The 21,851-nt window shown below is 47.2% G+C and overlaps 1 protein-coding gene and 1 long non-coding RNA gene across 6 annotated transcripts in view; one reads left to right on the plus strand and one right to left on the minus strand.

Annotated features, from left to right (window-relative positions):
* The first annotated feature begins 33 nt into the window (after window positions 1-33).
* Window positions 34-21,851, plus strand: part of MYH11 (myosin heavy chain 11) — a 93,652-nt gene continuing 71,834 nt past the window's right edge. For all 5 annotated transcript variants that reach the window (XM_074322777.1, XM_074322774.1, XM_074322779.1 and 2 more), the window contains exons 1-3: window positions 34-167; window positions 12,045-12,406; window positions 21,296-21,452. In XM_074322777.1, the coding sequence (XP_074178878.1) occupies window positions 12,062-12,406; window positions 21,296-21,452 (502 nt within the window). In that variant the 5' untranslated portion in view covers window positions 34-167; window positions 12,045-12,061. The remainder of the gene's footprint in view (window positions 168-12,044; window positions 12,407-21,295; window positions 21,453-21,851) is intronic.
* LOC141569455 (uncharacterized) lies at window positions 338-1,047 on the minus strand. Its single transcript, XR_012493108.1, has 3 exons — window positions 913-1,047; window positions 708-789; window positions 338-456 (listed from the first exon to the last, which is right to left on the minus strand). It is a non-coding gene; the product is annotated as an uncharacterized LOC141569455 (long non-coding RNA).

Below are 21,851 nucleotides of genomic sequence, written 5' to 3' on the forward strand. Positions count from 1 at the left end.
ACTCCGCCCTCTTGGCCCGCCTCCCCCTTCCCACCCGAGGGCAGCTCCGGGGCTATAAAGAGAGGCGTCCCGGGCGAGTGGGGGAGATTTGGAAGCCACTGCCTGGGAAGTGTGCCAGATCTCGCCTCTCCATCCAGCTTCTCCGTTATCTCCCCAGTTGGAGACCTGTAAGTAGTGTGGTCCTGGTGGGGGGAAGGGAAATGGGGGTGGGTGGGTCAAGAGCCTTCCAGAGTATCCTACGGGGGCCGAGAAGCCGCGAGGTGTAGCTGTTGCCCTCCTCATAAAGACTGGTGAGAGGATAGGGGTTCACAATTTTTATTTCTCTCAGCCCCATCGTCTCAGATTTTCCCCAAACCAGCATTTCCCAAGGTAGCCTGTAAGTACCACCTCGGGGGTACTTATGAAAGATGACAATGGCTGGGCCCAACTCCAGTTACACCAGAATCTCCAGAAAACCTGTTTAAAAAAAAAAAAGTAAAAAATAAACGTCCAGGTGATTCTTGTTATGAGGCAACACTCCAGGAGCTGTGCTTCCTTATACATCTCAGAGGTCCAGCTTCGACAGCCAGGCTTCTACCTTTTATTCTAGGGACAAAAAGAGTGCCACCGAACGTCACAGAAAAGTCATTTCTTAGCACATAGGCAGGGCAAGTGTCGCTGCACATGGATTTGGAAGCTCTGCTTAGTTCTGATAATGCATTCATTACCTGAGTTAAAAACACATGGGTACACGCTCTGCAGAGAGGGCAGTGTTTTCCCTCGGTCCAGAGGATGTGCTTGTTGATAATCCTGGAGAGAGAAGGCTGGTTGTGATCCAGTTCATTTATTACAGCCCAGGTTTCTTCCAGACACCCTCCCTCCAAAGTTTTAAAAATCTTATGCGGGTTGACCCCAGGGGCCTCAAACACTCACCCTGGTGCCACGGTCTGCATTTGCCTCCATGGTTTGCAGGTGCGTGGTGTAAGATTCCACCGGGATTTCCTGCCAGTGCAAAGTGACTCTCAGACCCCACAGAGTGGGCAAAATGAGAGAAAGGGTGGCTGCTGCCTGTTGTATTAGGTTGGTGCAAAAGTAATTGCGGTTTGTGTGATTTTTTTTTTTTTTTTAACCTTTTAAACTGCAATTACTTTTGCACCAACCTAATAAGTTTTCTCCCTGCACAGAGAGCTGGTGGAGATTTTGCTGCTTGAGGAAAGGCATCCTTCAAAGCCATACTTGTCGAGAAGTAAAAGAAAATATTTAGTTCCTCCCCGGGGGTGGGGGAAGGGGGGGAGAGGTAGTGGTTAAAGAGGTTTAATCACTCCTGAGACAGGGAGTGATTACAGTATTAGGAATTGATAGATTACATTGTAAACTGGCTAGGATTTGGCAAAGGGAAGGCAGGCTGGCTGTTAGTAAACTGTTTTGTGTAATTTTGTTGTGCTGGGTGCTGGGTCGTCTTGGTTGGTTTGATTTCCTCAAAGCTCCCATTTTAGAATTTTTACAGAGAGGGCGCTTGAAGATGCTGAATGGACAGTCATTAGATGGCAGTGTATAAAACAGGATATTGAATATCAGTGAAAGGACAAGCAGTCTTTCCTTACTGCTTTCCCACTGAGGTCACTACCACCGATGGAACACTTCTGTGTCAGGCACTGTAGCAGTGTTTGACTTCATGCATCTCATATAATTATTGCAACCACCTTTTAAGGGAGGCATCACAATGCCTATCTAGTATACAAGACAGCTGAGGCTCAGAGAGGTTAAGTAACTTGCCTGGTGTCACACAGCTTGCAAGTGGTAGAACCCGTTCCTGGGTCTGTCTGATGTCAAATCTATACCCTTCATCCCACCACCTTTTTTTATTTACCTTAAACAAAAACTCTGTTGGAGTCAGGTTTCTGGTGGGCCCAAATGCATCCAGGAAGGCACGTGTTTATCGTCTTCTCTTTGAAGAAAACATAAACTGACCTTTTGCAACTTTAAAATATAAGGCATTGTTTGTGCCTGGGTGGCGTGGTAATCAACTGGCCCGATGACCTTTGGTGGGCTCAAGAGTCCAGAACGTGAACTAGCTGGGCCTTCCTCTGCGGCTCACCCTGTAAACACCATGTGTGTTTTTTTTAAATTTTGGTGTCTGAAATGGATGTATTATTCCGTACAAGGTACTTGTTATCATTACTTTTCCGTGCGAGGGCTGAGATTGAGGCAAACATGCCCATTTATGGTAGCGTTTTCCATGAGGCCATCCCCAGCCCCCTGACAAACTAGCCTTGTAGTGCAGTTTTGGGCTGCGGGACTCTGGGGATTTCTCTGCTCTTGTCCTTCCAGTTCTTGCCTGGAAGAGAAGGCATTTGGGACAAAAGGGGAATTACTTTTTCCTACTCTTCTTTGGAAGTTTGATTTTTTTGGAGGTCAGGGGAATCGTCTCCTTTCCTCAGTATGATGGATCCAAACAGGTGGATTTTATGCTTTTGGCAAAACCATGTCATTCTCACATCAGAGATAGACGTTAGATTTTTCTGGAAAACCAAGTCCAGTTTTAAATCCACTGGAATCCTAGACCGTCACAAGCAGATTTAGAAATGATCCACACTGGCTTTCCCAACCCTCAGTTTTGCCATCTCTAAAATGAAGCTAATGAGCATCGCGAATGTGCGTTGGCAGTTTTGCCAGACGCCATGCTGAAATCCTTTACGAGCATTGCGTTATTGTCAGCACAACAACCCTTTGGAGCAGATGCTGTAATGATGGGCCCCGGTTTACAAATGTGGACTTGGCATAACTTGCTCCAGATAACTAGCCAATGAGGAAGACAAAATTTGACAAAGCTAGTTCTTCCTAACGCCGGAGCCTATGGGATTACCCTGTTGGGAAGATGGCAAGGGATGCTGTGTGTGAAGGGCTGAGGGCGGTGCCTGGCCCCTGCTCACCTTCAGTGATTGGTTATTCACAACATCCACGACCAGCGACCTTAAGGGTCTTGCTCAATGTGGCACAGCTGGTACTTGGCAGAAGCAGGAGGCCTATTGTGTGGTCTTCCCATGAAGAAGAAATGTGTCCCTAATTTTCCTTTTGTGTAATTAATCTCTCTTCGTACACCCCTTCCTTATTTGAGCTAAAGGTGGTGATTAGAATCGTCTGCTGTCAGATAGCCACACCTGTGTCAGGAATATTACGAATTCCGGTTCTGTCGACCCATTTGTGACTCGTTTAGGGTCGTGATGGCGTCCTGTAAGAGCTTATTCCTGTGAGTGGGAGAAGCCTGTCTGGCTGTCACAGTGGCTTTTCTGCTCCCCAGTGGTCTCCTACTTCCACCCCGACCTTTAAACACATTTAACCATGGCCACACGATGGAGGGAAGGCCGGGTTGGGAGAAGGCCAAGCAGGGATCTGAAGGAACTTTCGTATGGGGTCAGATGATCCAGGAAGAAACTAGTGCTAGAAGTTGTATCTGCAGGAGGAAGCAGCGTAGCTCTCACTGATGTCTGTGATTCAGGGGCTGGGGAAGAACAGTCCTCATTGAGGTCTGTGGGGGCAGAGCCCCAGAAAGTAGTTTCCAGGCTCTCGGCCTCACATAGACAGGTGCTGGCTCAGGTAGTAAATGGCCATCAACTGTGATGGGATGGCCATCAGCTGTGGCTAGTTGGCCGTCAGCTGTAACCAGTGAGCCATTGGCCACTAATATAACTGCTGTGGCTATGCTATAGGAGAAGGAGAAGAGAAAGAATGGGGCTAGCAAGAAGATGGCGGCTGGGCTGGCAAGTGTGGATGGCGGTTTGCGGACAGTATGGATCCAGCCTCCAGTGAGAGTATAGTGCCGCCAGAGAGAATATAGTGGTATGACTCCCCTACCTATGGCTCCGTGGGTGTTCCTTTTTGGCCTCACCATATCCTGTGTTCTTGTGTGGGGAGCGGGAGCAGAGACCCCGCCGGCCTCCCTGCATGACAAATGGCGCAGTGAGCAGGGTCTCCCGCACGACAAGGTCCCTAGGACAGGGCTGAAGGACTCGCCTCCTGCTCCCAGCCATGGCACAGGCGCTCAGAAGGGGGCCAGTGTCTGAGACCACCGGGGTCCTTACCGCCATTCCCCAGTCTCCAGGACAGTGCCTTTCTCCCTGGTCCCCGTCCCCTTTCCTTCCTTCACTCCTCCCCATTTTTGATGTCATCAGGTTAACCTTTTCTTCTGCATCTTTCTGAAATTTTTCTATGGCCAAATCTTCCTTTTTCACACAAATATGGGCATGCTTTCTGTCAATGAAATCTTTTCCCCAACTTAATTACATTTCTTCAACATCCTTCTATGTCAGCATAGTTTGAGTTTTGTTCCTTGTTTTTATCAGCTGCATAATACTTTGTTATATGGAAGCATAACTTCTTACTGAAACAACCCCTTCTTGACAGATACCAGCTTCCCTCCACCATTTCTTGTAAACGGGGCTCCAGGGAACATCCTGTGTATCTATTTTTGTCTAAGTATAGAGTTTATTTGTAGGATAAATTCCTAGAATGCAATTGCTGAGTTAAACAGCAGGCAGATTTAAAATGGATTGACATTGCTCAACAGTCCCCTAAAGACACTCCGTTTAAGCTTCTGATGATCACATGAGACTATCCATTGATTTTTTTTTTTCCATTGACTTTTTTTTTTTTACTTTTTTTTTTTTTTCGATTGACTTTTAAGCTGTGCTATGCCAGAGGTGTAAGATACAAAATATAGTGGGGCTTTGAGGGTCTGAAATGACCAGTTCTCTCTATCCCCAAGGCATTCTCCCTAGGAGCTCCTGTACCTCTTGCGAACCAAGCTCTCTTGGTAGGGAGGAAAACGTAATTTAGCTTTACTAATTAAAAAAACTTCCTTCTGGAGTGCCTTTAAAAATAGTTAGGATTGAAATGAGTTAGGCAGATGTCATTAGGCAACACTGGAGTGCCAGATTCACCGTCACCTTTTTCCTGTTAGGTGAGGTCAGGCTTCCTTGGGACCATGCCCTTGTGAGGTGGGGGAGTGGCCAGGGGACCAGGCCTTAGAGTCAGGAAGAGGTTTCCTGCTAAGAGGAGATCAGCCGTCAGACCGATCTGGGTTCAAATCCTGGCTCCAACTTTGACCAGCGAAGGCCTTTAATTTAGTTTACTTTTCAAATAATAAACGATGCCCACCTTACTGAACATCTATGAGACATGGTGAGATGGTGTATGTAATAAATTGCCAGGCCTGATTGCCCAGGAATAGAGCATCCCAGTAACTACAGGGGCTCTTAGGAACAGATTTAGAGTCCCAGCTGCCTCACGGGGACAGTTTGGGGCCCTGAGCACTGGTGCATCTAGGGAGCCCGGTCGGTCCCTTGCCTGCTTCCCTCTGACACTTGGCTCCTCCCATACCTGGGCCAGGCTTTGAGCTAGGTTTTTTGCTGCAGTGGCCCTTCCTGCAGGTGGGTTGTGTTCCAGATCAGGTCCAGAGGCTTTCATTTTGCCTGTATGGCACTTAGAGTGTGCAGTGATTTAACTTTAGGGGTAGGGATTTCGTACTTCAGTCTCCCAGGTCTGTTGAAAATCTGGCCATGCAGGTCCCACATTCTCCCTAGGTGACATGAGGTAGAGTCAAGCTGCCCCCCCTCTTTGGACAGATCAAGAGGGCTGTGCTCAGCCACCTCTGTCTGGCCTGGGTCCCTGTGCATTGTTCACCTGCCCCCGGGGGCATTTGGGTCTGTTCCAAAAGGTTGGAACAGTACAATCCTGAGGGAAGCTGTCAGCCAGGACTGATGATGTGGTAATCCTATACTGTTTGTGCTCGGGCGTCGTTTATTCATTTTTCATTAATACAGAAGGGGCAAGACCTTTTATCCCTGAATTCCTCTGGGGAAAATAAAATTGATGCTAAAACAAACTAAAGCCGCTGAACACTTGCCATTGGTCCCTTTTCAACCCCTTGATCTGGAATCACAGATACCATAAAATGTCAGCACTAGGCCTGCCCACCCCAACGAAAAATGCAAGGCCCAGAGGGGCTGGGACTCGCCCAACCTAGCGAGTTGGGAGCAGAGCTGGGACTTGTAACCCCGTGGTCTTATAGAAGCTAACGAACAGCTGGTTTGTGCTCAGAGAGTGAAGCTGTGTGTTGTTGGTGAGGAAGCAGGACTGTGTATAGGGCTGACACACTCCGCTGCATCAGGCATCACTGACGCCAATGGTGACAGTCCTTTGCTTTCATCAGAATGTTCGAGAGCAGCCCTAGATCCTAAATTGTACTTAGTATCCACCTGCCCTGTGAAATAATTCTGGATATGTCCTTTCAGCCCCGGGAGCTGCTGCAGAACATGGATGGGGTGATGAGGGGGAAATGGAGGAAGAGGAGGGCTTGGAGAGGACGAAACATGGTGCTAAGGGTTCTCCTTGAGGTTTGGCCCTCTGGGCAGCTGTTTCTTGTCTGATCTGATGTGACCTTCCAGTTGGCATTCCAGGTTGGTGTTGACAAAGTAGCAGCAGCGACTGTCCTCAGCTTTCATTGTCTTTCCCAAGGGAGCCTTTTTTTCCCCTCTAAAGCAGTGGTTCCCACTGGGGATAGGATTGCCCCTCAGGGGACATCTGGCAACTTTTGCTTGTCATGACTCGGGGGAGGGTATGCTACTAGCATCGCATGGGTAGAGAGACCAGAGATGCTGCTAAACGTCCCACAATGCACAGGGTAACCCTCCACCCTCCAATAAAGAATTATTCAGCCCCACTGTCCATAGTGCTGGGGCCAACACAGCCTGCTCTAATGACCACAGCAGAGCAGACCAAATTTGCTTCTGTACAGCACAGGGAGAATTCAGTCATGCGACTGCCATCTCTGATGTCGGCAACAATTCTGCAAACTGCTTTTCATCCCCCCATGGGCCTCACCTAATGCCTGACCTGACACTTGCTGCCTGATGGTCTACCACCCCAAATTTGGAAAACTCACGGCTCTGGGTTCACACTGAGGCAAGTCCTTATAACAGTGAAACCAGGTTTGATCCAGGATGTGTCCCCATGCGTGCCTGTATTTGCTTCGGTCCTCAAGTTCTCTGCCTGTTACCAACAAGGTGGGCAATGCAGAGAAGATCACTTTGACAATGTATCTTTATTTAGATTCCACCATGACTAGCTGTGCCATGATGGGCAAATTACTTAACCTCTCTGTGCCTCAGTTTTCTCATCTGTAAACCAGAGGTAGTGATGCCTCTCATAGGGTTTTTAAGGGGATTAAATGAGATAATAGCTGACACTCAGTAAGATTTAACAGCTATGATTACTCATAGTCCTATTATTAGTTTGTTAGGCTCACTGGATTTTCTCAAGGGCAAATCTGTGCGACTTGGTCAGTGTTTGGTGGGCAAAGAGATTGTGGCCAAATGTTGTGATGGGGAGTCTTGGGTTCAAAGGAGTGAAACAACTTTCAGATTTCAGGACCCCGCCAGGACCTTGAATGTCCTGATACGTTTTCTGCCTCTCGATGAGTGGGAAGGAATATCAAGTCCTTTGCAGATGGATTTGACCACTGAACAGTTGTTGATTTTTTTTTTTTTTGGTGTTGGTTTTTGAAGTGTGTCAACCTCCCTGAATCCCATCTTACCCTGACCCCAAATACTTCAAGGGATGATGGATCCGAGGAGCCCACACTGGGAAGTGCCATGCTATTCTACGGTGAAGCAAGCCAAGTTCCTCTTCCCTTTTCCTTCTTTCGACCAAAGCAGATGTCACACGTTGTAACTGCCACAGGCATCAGAGCCCTGAGAAGCAAGCCAATTTCTCTGTCTCCTTTTTTGGATAGAGACTGACTCTTTGCATTTGATCTTGTTTGTGTTTTTGAATCCCAGATTAGACAAGGTTCCTAGCAGTGGGAATTCCTGTGTCCTTTTATTTTTCAATTGTAGTTTTTTGCTGGTTTTTTTTTTTTTTTGACTTTCACAGCAACTCACTAACATCGCAGTTAGAAAAAGCCAGCTGAGTGAAAGTGGGGTGAGAATGCTGTTGGGCTTATTAAGGCCCAAGAGAAATTCAATAACAATTTTAAAATGCAGGAAATGTGATTGTTAACCATAGAGTAATGTATGTTCTCTACAATTGTTTATTTCACTTTTTTAAATAACAGACGTGATTATTCAGATTTCGGGAATGATTCGCTCCTTTCTCCATCTTTTTGAAAAATAAGCTTCTCGATCAGGTCACCCAGGAGAAATAACCATCCCCTCTGAACAAATCAGTTGTTGGTTTTTACTATTGTTATTTTCACCCTTGAAAGTGAAAAGTAGGTGTTGAAGCATCTGTGTTCCCCTGAGTTTGCCCTGCAAAGTGTGCATTTCAGGACTGGCTGCCCAGGTCCATGGCCATGGGATATGGGGGTTACTCCGTCTCCATGGTATCTGGGGCCCAAGCATGGGGATTACCTGGTGAATTCAAAGGAGCTGTGAATTGTTTTCTATTGAAGTAGGGGCATCAACCACACAGTACGTCCCAGTGACTGTTCGTCCTAACTCAGCCTGCACCTTAGTTCTTTGGAGCACGGCAGCAGTGGGTGGGGGAGGAGAGATGGAGCAGGTTGGAGGAGCTGGGTGGCAGCAAGTGTCACCAGGGCAGGTAGGGTCAGAGGGTTGAAAACGGGCGACTGGATAGGCCGGTAAAGAACCTGTTGCCCCAGCACCCACCTTATCGACATGTCTAGAAAACAGGGTGGAGAAGCTGTCACCAATGGGCTCCTCATGTTGAGAGGACATTTAATGACCTGACATGTCATATAAAGACAGACATTTCCTTGTCAATTATTTAGTGACCTTGGGGGACAATTTTTATAAAACAGGCAGAATCAGTGTTTTGGTTTGCCCCCTCTCTTTTTTTTTTTTTTTTTTTTTTACCAGTTTTAAAAATAATAGGTTAGTTCCCCAGCATCTTACAAGGATGCCTGTGACATTTTTTTAAATCATTATGAGCTCATGGATTTAAACATACTCATCTTTCAACTCTTGTATTTTTCTTACAGACGTTCAAACTGCCCCATATTTGACCAGACAGAACCATAGTTTAATATTTTAGGATGTAGTTTTCTAGACTTTAATTTTTTTATGTATTTTTTATTATTTTTATTTTTTTAAGGAGGGCGCAACTCACAGTGGCCCATGTGGGAATCGAACTGGGAACCTTGGAGCTACCAGCACCGCGCTCTAACCAACTGAGCTAACTGGCCACCCCTAGACTTTTAAAAATGCATACGCATGCATGTAAAATTACAAGAAATATTCTGTTATAAATATTTTAATTGGCTTTATGGAGGGATAATCTACATACACTAAAACTCACCAATTTTTTTTTTTTTTTAAATTCACTGGTGTTAAGTCTGCAGCCCAGTGAGTTTTGACAAATGCACACGGTCATGTGGTCACCATCATAATTAGGACATAGAACATTTTCATCTCCCCAGAAGTTCCTTTGTGACTCTTGGCAGTCAGTTTCCTCTCCCAGCTCTGGCAACTAGTGATCTGCTTTCTGTCACCATAGTTTTGCCCTTTCTAGACACCCATATCCATGTGGCTGTAGAGCACGTAGTCTTTTGGGTCTGGTTTCTTTCACTGAGCACAGTGCTTTTGAGATTCGTCTATTTTGTTGAGTACTTTGTTTTTATTGCTGAGTGTTCCCTTCATACATATTTTTAACTTAGAAATACATCCTAAGTATCTTTGTATGGCCGACAGTCACCTGTGGTATTGTCTGTGGATGTGAAACGTCCAAGAAAAGACAACTGTGGAGACAGAGAGTAGATTAGTGGTTGCCAGGGGTTGGAGGTCCCGGGAACATGGAGTGATTGGCTACCGGTCAACATGAAGGAAACCCTTTTTGGAGTGAGGGGAATGTCACAAAATGTATCGTAACGATGGATGTGCCATCTGTAAGTTTACTAAAAATCATTGGATGGTACATTTACAATGAGAATTTTATGGCGTGGAAAGGACTCTAGTAAATATGCCTATGTTGAAACGAAAGGGAAGAAGTCTTTGCGTGGCACAAATAAAAGTCCACATCTTGAATTTGCATGGGATTACAGCATTCTGTTGCCTGGGTATCCTACGATTTACCAAGGCATTCACTGAAGCAATTTAGATCGCTTGCAGGTTTGGCTGTTCCAAGGGCAGTGCAGTGTACATTCTTGGATATCTGTTAGCTCTTATCTGTTTCCTTAGGCAAAATTTCTAGAAATGCAATTGCAGGTCAAAGGGTCTGCATGGATTTTGAGGCTCTTCCACCCTGAGGGTGGTGTGTGCAGAGACCTGACGTCTACATTCTTGGCTACACTGGGTATTTTCAGTGGTTTGTGGAAATCAGTATCTCAATGCTTTAACGTGCATTTCTCCGTTTACTAGTGAGAATGAACATCTTTTTCTTATGTGTATTGGCTATTTGAAGAGCTTTGTGAAAAATAGCTAGTTTTGTTGATCAGAAATTTAACAAAAAATTACAAACATACAAATATCATAAAAATGCGTAAGATTAAGTACACCCCTGTTCAGAGTAGTAGATTCACGATAGGGAAAATGTAGAGTTATCCAAGTGTCCATCAAGGATGAATGAATACTTCCGGATGGATAGATAAACAAAACGTGGTCTGTCCATACAATGGAATATTAGCCTTAAAAAGGAGGGACCGTTTGACACTGTGACAGCATGAGTGAACCTTGAGTTCATTATGCTGAGTGACATAAGCGAATCACAAGAGAATAAATACAGTGTGATTCCACTTATATACTTAAAATAGTCAAATTTATAGAGACAAAAAGTAGAATGGTGGTTGCCAGGGGCTGGGGGTAGGGGGGTGGGGAGTTATTGATTAACAGGGACAGAGTTTCCATTTTACAGGCTGAAAAGAGTTCTGGAGATGGATGGTGGTGATGGTTACACAACAATATGAATGTACTTACCACCATTGAACTATACACTTAAAAATGGTTAAGATACTAAATTTTGTGTTATGTGTATTTTACCACAATTAAAACGATTAAAAATATAATAGAAAGTAAAAATCTCCTCATACGTGTATTTGATAAGGGTATTTTTTTTTCAGTTATTTTGCCTGTACAGAATCTAAATATTTTAAAATAAAAATGGGATATACCTACTGTTTTGCAATCTCCGCTTTTATTTCATTTTTTAAAAGACGCGTTAGTGAGAGAGTATTCATATACCATATAGTGCTCCGATTTAAATTGTACAGTTCCATGACTTTCAGCATATTTCTGGGGTTGTACATCCATGGCCACAATAAATTCTAGAACAAAATAAGCCCTGGATGCCTTAGGTGTCACCATCTAGTTTTCCCAGCCCCTGGCAACCACTAATCTACTTTCTGTCTCTATGGATTTGCTTATTCCGGGCACTTTATGTAAATGGAATCACACACTGTGTGGCCTCTTCTGACTGGATTCTTTCACTTAACATAATAGTTTCAAAGTTCCTCTATGTTCCAGTATGTATCAGGACTTTATTCCTTTTTATGGCTGAGTAATAGTCCATTGTATAGACAGACCACATTTTATTCACCCATTCCTCTGCTGATGGACATTTGGGATTCTTTCACTTTCGGGTTATTCTGAAGAATGCTTCTACGAGCATTCCCATACAACTTTTGGTGTGGATGTATGCTTTATTTCTCTTGGGTAGATACCTAGGAATGGAATTGTTGGATCATATGATATCTCTATGTTTAACCATTTGAGGACCCCCTCCCCTTTTATTTTTATAGCAAATAATAGATTTGGATATCTTCCTATGTCAGCACTTGTAGACATGCTTTCGCTTCCTAACCCTCGGAGAGTACTTCAGTGTGTTACCTATCCAGTGCCCTGGTCATGGCTAATAGGCAGTGATGCAGAGCCTTTTCTAAAGGGCCTTTGGGTGGTTTCCATTCTTTGACAACATAAACAATCCTGCAGGGGACCCCCTTGGACTTTGTGGAATGTTTCTGTCGACTGCCCTCCCAGACATGGTGAGGTGAGGGCTTCGTCTGTCTTTCGTGCTCAGTTCTGGCCCGATTCTAACCCTGTCGCCTTATCTCACAGGGGACCAACCAGGCATCATGGCGCAGAAGGGCCAGCTCAGTGACGATGAGAAGTTCCTCTTTGTGGACAAAAACTTCATCAACAGCCCCATGGCCCAGGCTGACTGGGTCGCCAAGAAGTTGGTCTGGATCCCTTCGGAGAAGCAGGGCTTCGAGGCGGCCAGTGTGAAGGAGGAGAAGGGGGATGAGGTGATCGTGGAGCTGGTGGAGAATGGCAAGAAGGTGACAGTTGGCAAAGATGACATCCAGAAGATGAACCCGCCCAAGTTCTCCAAGGTGGAAGACATGGCAGAGCTCACGTGCCTCAACGAAGCCTCAGTGCTGCACAACCTGAGGGAGAGATACTTCTCAGGACTCATCTACGTGAGTATCTGAGGACAGCTGGCCCCTTCTTCCTGGCCTCCTATACCCCTAAGGGAAGGGGGCGGTTTAGAGATGTGTTCGGGGTGCAGGTTGGGAAGCTGAAGATGTCACTGAGGGAGGTTGCATGGGGAAAAGAAATCATTTAGACTCAGGGTCAACTTTCAGTTCCTGCCCTTCCTAGTTCTGTGACATTGAACAGGTTATCTCACCTCCCGAAGCCTCAGTTTTCCTATCTGTAAAATGGGAATAATCACCCTCTCTGTGTGAAGGGGTTACAAAGTTTCCATGTGGCCACATATGCAAAGCGCCAAGGTGCATGGTAAATGCTCAACAGTTTTCCATGAACTAGTTCCTTTCTCCTTCTCAATCTTGGAAATAAGGAGCTCATAACCTCCGTGGGAAGGCTGGTCCGTCCTGGCAGCCAGCTGGGAGGGAGACAGGAAGATCTGGCTAGGTTCTGTGGAGGCCTTCCCTGTCACAAAATGGGAATGCCCAGGTTGGACCTGAGCTCCTCTGCATCTGTGCAGATCAGAGGGGCAAGAACTACACTGTCTGATAGGGTAGCAACCAGCCACGTGTGGCTAGCTAAATTTAGATGTGAATGTGTTAAAAATCAATACTTGAAAACTCATTTTTTCAGTTGCACTGGCCACACGTCAAGTGCCCAACAGCCACCTGTGCCTAGTGGCCGCTGTATTGGATAGCACAGGGGTCGAACGTTGACGTCGTCACAGAAGGTTCTGTTGGACAACCTGGGCTAGGTGATGGGGGTGATGGGGGGTGTGTGACTCAGGAAGCACAGATTCCTCGTGGGGTTGGACCAACCCTCCACGATATAGAGGAACATGGGAGCCTGGTGATTCCAGGCTGGTGGGCCCAGCCTGTGTCTTGCCTCTCAGAAAAGTCATGCTAATTCCTTGGACACATTACTTAATTTCTCTGGCGTTGCGTTTCCTTCTCTGTTACATGAACACAAGAAAAGCGCCAGCCTCACAGAGTGGTTACTCTAAAAAGAAAGGACTTGGCACAGCTCCTGGCACACGGTAGGCCCTCAAAATGCTAGGTGTTGATATTGGTTTTGGTGTTGTCATGGCCGTTATCACCGGTCGGAGGTTCTTGGCTCCTTTGCAAACTTGTGGGAACAGGCACTTCCCTCGTTATGCCCTGTGGTCCTGCCCTTTCCATTTTGCCATGTGAAAAATCACAAAAAGCCCTTTGTCATCTCTAAAAATGTCCTGCAGATGTTGTTTTTTCCTAATTAGGAATAGAAGACGCCTTCACTACAGAAGATTTGGAAATTTTAGAAAAGCATAGCAAACAAAAAAATCCGTCCTCCCCCAGAGATAACAGCTGATAAGATCTTGGTGTCTTTCTTTGAGAGGATGGTACATGTTTGCGTATTTAAAGGCTGTGCACATAGGTCAGTAACCCGCTCTCTTTTCCATGTACACGTCAGTGTTCAGCATTCCCGTATCTCAGTCATAACCGCCCCCCACAGAATACCCTTTTAAGGACTATGTAATCTGTCCCTTGGATGTGCCATCATCGGCTGTCCATTCTTCCAATGCATAGTTCAGAGGGGGTTTCAGTGGCTTTTTTTAAGAGCTAGGGGAGAACAGGGGAGCCACTCATAATTCCATAAATGCCTCCTCTAATCCAGGTTCTGTACCTTGCCACACTTTATTTCATTTAATTAGCACAATATCCGCTGAATAAGTATGCTTGTCTCGTTTTACAGGCGAGCAAACTCAGAGTACTAAAAGCCATCTTTATTTCCCTAACTAATCAGGGAAAGTCCTTTTGTTTGAAGCACTTCTTTTTTGCAAGTATTATCAACCTGGGGCTGTCAGTACAGGACCCACGTTTCCGAGGGAGCTGGAGGGAAAATTGGGCTCTTTGGGACCAAGTCTCCCATCTAAGATGTGTCATCTCCATCCAGGGAGGCCGGTGTATGAATCTCACCTGCTGACCTCTGACGGGATGTTTGAGCCCAAAATGAAAATCGGAAAAAATGAGAGTCGTATGAAGGTCCCGAGACCAAGAATATCTTCTGATAGCAGATTAAAAATGCATCAAAGCTTCAAATTCCTGCCGTGCTTCTCCAGGCTAATTAGGTGAAAAGCCTTTCAGCCCTGTGACCACGTGCCTACTCCTTCCTTGATTCTTTCTGGTCTACTTAGTCACTTAACTAGAAACTGTTGGCCATGATGGAGGAGATAAAGAAGGAAAGTGGGGTGGGGATGGTGGGCAGAGCAAATTACTCTGCCAGCGCTGATAACAGACAGCACGGCCCTTGTTAACCGATGGGTGGCAGCGTGACGCTAAGGCCGCTGGGTATGTCTGACTTTGCCCTTGGCAATGAAGAGAACGTTCTCCTTCATTTTGCAAGGCTCACCTCAAATGATGTGCCTTTGAGGAGGTCCCGGCAGACATCTTGTGCTCTTGGATTTCAGAGTCTGTAGGAGACAGAGGGTCCTGACTCGTCAGCATAGAGATGCAGGTTCTGGGCTCAGCCACGTCCCGTGACTCGCTCTAACTGCCACAGATTGTTCGTGGCACATGTGGGACGTGACTGTCATTGTGATTCCTGGTCCAGGGCTCCCCTTGCTATTCTGGATGCTGTCATTGGCGGGGTTCTCTCTGCCTGGAGTTTTTCATGACCATGTCGCCGTGGGTTCTAGGGGATGGGCAAAGATTTCAGGTGGAGGGAGCTCAATGAAGGTGTGGCCTGGCCGGTACTGGTCCTGTCCCCAATCTTTCCCAGCCTGTTTGATCCTTTACAATACTGGTGAGAGTGCCGCTTACGTCCCACCCTACACATGGAGGTGATCAGGGCAGAGAGGTGACCTGACTTGCCTGGGGAGGGACTGGCATCAGACTCGGGTCTGTCCGACGGTCAAGTGTGTGTGCAGTCTCCTGCTCTCCTCTCTGTGGGGTGCTGAGGGGTCCCCGGGCCCAGTCCTTGCCCGGAGGCTGCTTTATTATTAAGGGGAGGATAATAAGACACACCTGATGCAAATATATGGCATAGATACAAATATCTGACATAGATTCTAAAATGACAGAAGGGTGGGATAGCCAGACAGTGGAATATTATTCAGCTTTAAAAAAGACGGAAATCCTGCTATTTGTGACATCACGCGTGAACCTGGAGGACATTGATGCTGAGTGAAATGGGTCAGACAGAAGGATACATATTGTATGATTCCACTTCTGTGAGGAATCTAGTGGTGGTTGCCAGGGGCTGGCAGAGCGGAAAATGGGGAGATGCTCATCACGGGCATAAAATTCATTAAGTGAGATGAGTAAACTCTTGGTGATCTGCTGTACAGCACGGTGCCAGGAGAACACTTACCACGATCTACCTCTTAACCAAGTTTTTTCTAAAACCTGGAATTCTAAACCCAGCACCTGTGAATGGGTGCTAGGGAGTCGGTCAGTCTCCTGAGATTTAAGGAAAGGTTTGTGCATTTTTTCTGGGTGGAGGCTCTTAGCTTTCATTAGACTCTCAAGGGAGCCTTGTTATTTCCCACCCCCCTCACCCTCCCCAGGACAATCATCAGCTACTATTCATTTAAAATTTACTAGTTAAGAGTTTATCCTAGTATATTTTTATTACCTTTTTTTTTTTTAATGTAAGAGAGGTATACTATTATTTAGCTCCTTTTTTGCAGATAAAGAAACTAGGACTTAGGAAAGTTAATTGATGAGAAAGAGCTGGGTCGTAAACCCAGGAAGGCTGGCCCTGCAGCCAGTGCTTGTAACCGCTGGGGCCCAGTGTTGGTGGCCGTAGATCACTGTGGCTATCTTTTCTTTTCCTCACACCTGGCCCACTTCACTCATATCTTACCTGCTTGGTCCCTGTAGACAGTGGAAACCTCCACCCTGCACTGGGATTGGGAACATGACCCAGGGCAAAGGGGGATATACCTTCCTGTTTGTTGGGCCTCCGAGCCCAAATTCCCCACCCGTGAACCCAAAAGGCCATTTTCTTGGCTTTGACCGCACTGTTCTGGGAAGATCAGAGGATAAGGAGAAGCCTTCCATCCAAACTCCAGGAGGTGACAGTGTTTTCATTTTAGATACTGCGCCCAGCGACCTTAGCCTTCTCTGGAAGGAGTGTCTGCCCAGGGACGCTGGGAGCAGAGACCCCCTGGGTGCCAGAGGGTCCTGGGGGGTGGGAAGAAGGTAGTAACTGGATGCTGCCCTTTGTGGAGCCCTCTGAACCCGCTGTCTATATCTTTTAAGTCATTATTGCTTCAAAAAACCTCCCCGATAACAAGGCTATCCGTGCAAAGACTGTAAGAGAATATTTAAAAATAAGAGACATCATACAAAGCCAGGGTCCCCCCTCTTTAAAGAGTCCCAGTCCAGTGGAAGTACATATGGTTAACAGGATCATGTGTGCATATGTATTCATATAACAAATGTAACCCCCCTTCACCCCAAAAAAAAATCACCCCACGTATGCTTTGCAGTTTGCTTTTTCACTTAACGTCTTGTGGCTATTTCTGTGTCTGTTTGTACCTATCTAGTCAGACTTAAAACATTTTTTGAATAGGTACTATATGCAAATATTAAATAAAATAGTATTTAAAGGTATTTAGAACTTTTCCTTTCACCCCCATTCGTCGCCTTCCGTTTGCCCTCCTTAGAAAAACTGTGGCCGCCAGTTTTTAGTGTAGCTTTCCAGTGATAGTTTACATAGAGGCAAATATATGTATCTTGGTATCTGTAAACGTATGAGCTTGTCTATGTATTTCTTTTTTAATAGCAGCATGCTGTCATTATTGAGCTGGTCCCCCATTGATGGACATTGAGGTTGTTTCTATTCCTTTCTGCCGTTCAAATCTCAAGGCTGCAGGAAAGGACATTCTTGGTGGACTGTGTCTCTAGGTGGTCAGACAGTGGTGACACTGCACTGCAGCTTGGTAAAGAAGGTACAGTTATCCACTGTTTCGTAGATAGTGGAGGTTGGCTTGGGTTTGGCCACTTATTGCCAAGTCACACTGAGTGAGAGGGCAGTGCTGGGGTCTCACTCAGGCGGGTGTGATTTAAAGCTTGCGTCCCTTCCACCTTCCCCCCCTCTGTTACTCGTTTCTGTCGGAGATGCTGCGGGAGCTCGCGGCTGACCATATAAAGTGTCGGAGAAACTGGAGTCGCTTCCTAATACGGTCACGAGAGACAGGGAAACCCTGGGCCTGTGGCTGGGACCTGGTGGCACGGGGCCCTGAGATGCCGGCTGGGATAAGGGAGTGGGGGGTGTTGAAATCTTTGAACTTCACCAGCTGGAGAAGGGGCTGTTGGGGACGGGGAGGCAGAAACACAGCCAACAACTACCCGTGGGCTGGCTCTGGCGAAGTTAACCAAGGTTGAACAACAGAGATGGAAGCTCCAGATTCTGAAGCCCAGCTGCCCGGCGTGGGCTGTGCTGCTGCTGTCTGCCGGGTCCTCCCTCTCGGATGGTTGTACCTGGAAGGGTTTGCTGGAATGAACAGAGATTCAGATCTGCTTGGAAGCATGGATTAAGTGCTTGCTGTGTGCATAGCCCCAGGAGGTGTCCTAGCAAACAGGAGGGAAGTAATGTTTCTCCTTCAGAAGCGGGTGATGGAGTGGAGAGGGCCATGCGTTCCTTTCTTTTCTTTTATTCCCTTTTTTCAGCAAATATTTACTGAGTGTCTGCCATGCCTCTGACCCTGTGCTGCGTGCTGGAGATAAGAGGGTGTGTAGCTCATTGTCCAGGAGGTGACATTTAGGCTGGGCCCTGAAAGAGGAGATGGAAATGGTTCTAGGAAACTGGCGGGGGGAGCGATCCAGGTAGAGGGCGTAGCACATGTGAAGGTTCCAAGGTGGCAAGGTTTCTGTCATCGTGAAACAAAGAGAGCATAGTATGTGTAGTCAACTAACGTTTTTGAGCACCTGCTATATACCAGGCATTGTGCTAGATGCTTCACAAGCGTTCGCTTCATAAGTTATAGCAAACTTATGAAGGAGCTGCTATAAGTTTGCAAAAAGGGCCCCCATTTTGTAGATGAGGCTGAGACTCAGAGAGGTTAAGAGACTTGCCCAGAGTCACACAGCTAGGAAGTAGCAGAATGAGGGTTTAATCCCAAGTCCCTGATACTCAATTCTGTACCCTTAACCACTGTCCTTTACTGCATCCAAGTCAGAGGCTTGGGGGAGATGTGTGGTTTGGACTATAAATGACACCCACATTCTAAAAAGGGCATGGCAGTTGGCAGTGGGTGTGTCCCTGGGACGACCAGAGGCTTGGTTGACCGATTATTTATTGGGCACGGGAGGCCCCATGCTGAGGACCAGGACACACAGCCCCTGCCCTGGAGCAACTATGCCACCCTCTGAACAAGCGGGTACTGAGCACCTACTGTGTGCTGGCCTAATGCAAGGCCCTGGTCACTTACCCCTCAGGCATTCATTTAGCAAGCATTCAGAGTGCACCTACTGCGTGCTGGGACTGAAAAAGGGGCTCCCTGCCCTCGGGACTCTTGTGGCTGGTGTTTGCAGGATGGTCTGGAAGGGCTCCAGGCAGACAGTGACCCCATCCAGCTGGGTGTGGGTCCTGCCCCCTCACCATCACTTTGCACTTTTCTTGTCCTTTAGGCACCAGCAGCAGCAAACTGCTTGCAGTTCACCTGCACAGACACCCCATCCCTAGTTTTTTTGCCTCTGACTTTGCTCTGCTGCCTCTGCTGCCCCCTGAGTCTTCTGTTAAGACTCAGTGCAGAGAGCACCTTCCCCCGGAAGTTTGCCTGAGGACCCCCAAACGGGGGGTGAGGGCCCTCTCTTCTTTGCTCTTGTAATCCCCTGGGCTCTATCATTGTTTCTACGACGTTATTTTTAAACATCCCCATCCCGCTTCTTTTCTATGCACTCTTTGAGGGCAGGGGCTGTTGCTGATTTATTTCTCTCCAGCATCTAGCCTAGACCTGGTATGCAGTAGGTGCTCAATAAATGGCTGATGAATGTTTAGATAGGCCTTATGTTGACGTCATTCCTGCCCTTTTTAGGGGAATGGTCAGAACCTGGGAGATTACTCCCTCCTTCCCCACCCATCTTGTGTGTTTTTGAAGGATACGGTCCACCCCACCTCCCTGGCCCATCACATGCCATTGTCCCTCAGCAGATTGAGCCCTGGAGGGGCCCTCCTGCTCTCCAATCAGCTGAAGAAGTGACAGAAAGTCCTTCGAGTACAGGACCTTGTGATTCAGTCTTCTACTGAAATCCCAGCATCTTGCACAGCGTCTAGGACATGCAGACTGAATGAATGAATGAATGAATGAATGAATGAATGAATGAATGAATGAATGAATGAGCGAGCAAGCGAACGATTGTTTCTGTTTCTGTAGGACGGGCATACATTGGTCAGCCTGGTGGTCGGTGCTCACACCTGGGAGTGGGCCGAGCTGGGCTCAGTACTGCCAGGGTCTTGTTTGGTGACCGGTCACGTCGCTTACCCCCTCTGGTGTTTGGTCTGAGTGCAACTCAGAGATGGACTATCTGCTCCTCTTTCTTTAGCCACTTCTTGGGGAGTCAGAGGGAAGACATGCTTTGTGGCTATCAGAGCCTTGGGCAGCACTGACACTGTCATTTGGGGAAAGCAGTTCCTGTGGGGACAGGTTGGAGCCCGTCTCCTGAGCTGTGACCCATGGGAAACTCTGATGTACAGTAGGAAACAGTAATAACAATAGGAGTGACTCACGTGCCCAGTGTGGGGGCTTTGCCAAGTGCCTTCCCACCCCTTGCCCTGTTCGGATCATTTTCAGATTGCTCCTATGAAGTTGACAAGGCAGGACAACTATTTTTTTTAATTGTGGTAAAATCCATATGACAAAAAATTCACTGTTTTAAGCGGTTTAAAAGATACAATTCAGTGTCGTTTCACACACTCACAGTGTCGTGCAGCTATTACCTCTGTCTAGTTCCAGAGCATTTCTATAACCCTAAAAGGAAACTCGGTACCCATTAGCAGTCACTTCCCGTTCCCCACTCTCTTCAGCCCTGGAAACCAGAGATGTCTTCTGTCTGTATGGATTTGCCCATCCGTGTGGACATTTCATATATATGGAATCATGCGATATGCGATCTTTTGCACCTAGCTTCTTTCACTCAGCATAACATTTTCAAGCTTCACCCATGTTGGAGCAGGTGTCAGTATGTTCCTTTTTAAGGGCAGCTGTGTTTATCCCCATCTTACAGACAAAGGGGTACCTGGTAAATGTCAAGAGTGTGAGCTCTGGGGCAAACAGTTGTGATTTCTGGTTCCGAATTTCCCACCAGCTGTGTGACGTGGTGACATCTTCACCAAGCCTCAGTTTCCTCATCTGTCAAATGGGCAGTGGGGGGGGGATCACAGTATCACTGTCACAGGATAGACCTAAAGATTAAATAAGAAGATGCCTGTGAAGCTCTTAGCTCCATGGCCAGCACATAGTAAGCGCTCAATAAATGGTAGCTGGTATTTAATTAAGCCCGTGAGGCTTGGGGAGGTGGAGTGACAGCAGGTTGAAGTGGAGCTGAGATCTGAACCCAGAACTGTTTAAAAACACACAGTTATAAAATAGAACATAGGTGGCCTAGAAATCCAGTCCTGCCCCTTGCCTTTCTTCCCCCGTATCCGGCATATCAGTAATGCCAAGGGGTTCCCACTAGGACTCTGAGCCTCAGTTTTCCCATCTCTAAATTGGGACTATGGGTGTATCCGTCTACGTAATAGTGCTACAGTGAGGCTGGAGCAAGAAAATGGACACAGCAGTGCTCCATGAATGCAGGCCGGGGTGGGGGTTACGGTGCCTGGATCCCCTGGGTGGGATGGCCGGGCTCTCCTCCCTGCCATGTTCTGGAAGTAAGCTTGGGTTCTCTATTCGGCAGACATACTCTGGCCTCTTCTGTGTGGTGATCAATCCTTACAAGCAGCTGCCCATCTACTCGGAGAAGATCGTCGAGATGTACAAGGGCAAGAAGAGGCACGAGATGCCACCCCACATCTACGCCATCGCCGACACGGCCTACCGGAGCATGCTGCAAGGTGAGCAGCCGGGGGTGCACGGGAGGCCTGGCCAGGGCTTCTCCATCTGGGGAGCGCCCTGGGGAGCCCCGCAAGGGGCTCAGGGCCACCTCTGGAGCCTGCTGGCTCTGCCCAGGCCCCTCTGGTCCTGCCTGCCTATAGTTCTCGCCAAGAATGTGGAGTTTGGCAGGCAGCTCTGGGCGACAGGCGGGCTGTGACTGAAAAAGGGAAAAGCCAGCTGAACATCTGTGTTTGCAGCTCGGGAGGGTGAGGGAGAGCAGAGAGCTTGGGCAAATACGGGCATTGGCCCTCTCTGGCTCCTGCTCCAGCTCCAGCTCTCAGTTCCTCTGGCGGCCTGAGGCCCAGGCCAGGCCGCTGTCTGGAAATGGTATAAAGCTCTCACCTCGGAAGGGAAGGGGG

This window comes from Rhinolophus sinicus, linkage group LG18 (assembly GCF_036562045.2).
Source record: "Rhinolophus sinicus isolate RSC01 linkage group LG18, ASM3656204v1, whole genome shotgun sequence".
Taxonomy (NCBI): domain Eukaryota; kingdom Metazoa; phylum Chordata; class Mammalia; order Chiroptera; family Rhinolophidae; genus Rhinolophus; species Rhinolophus sinicus.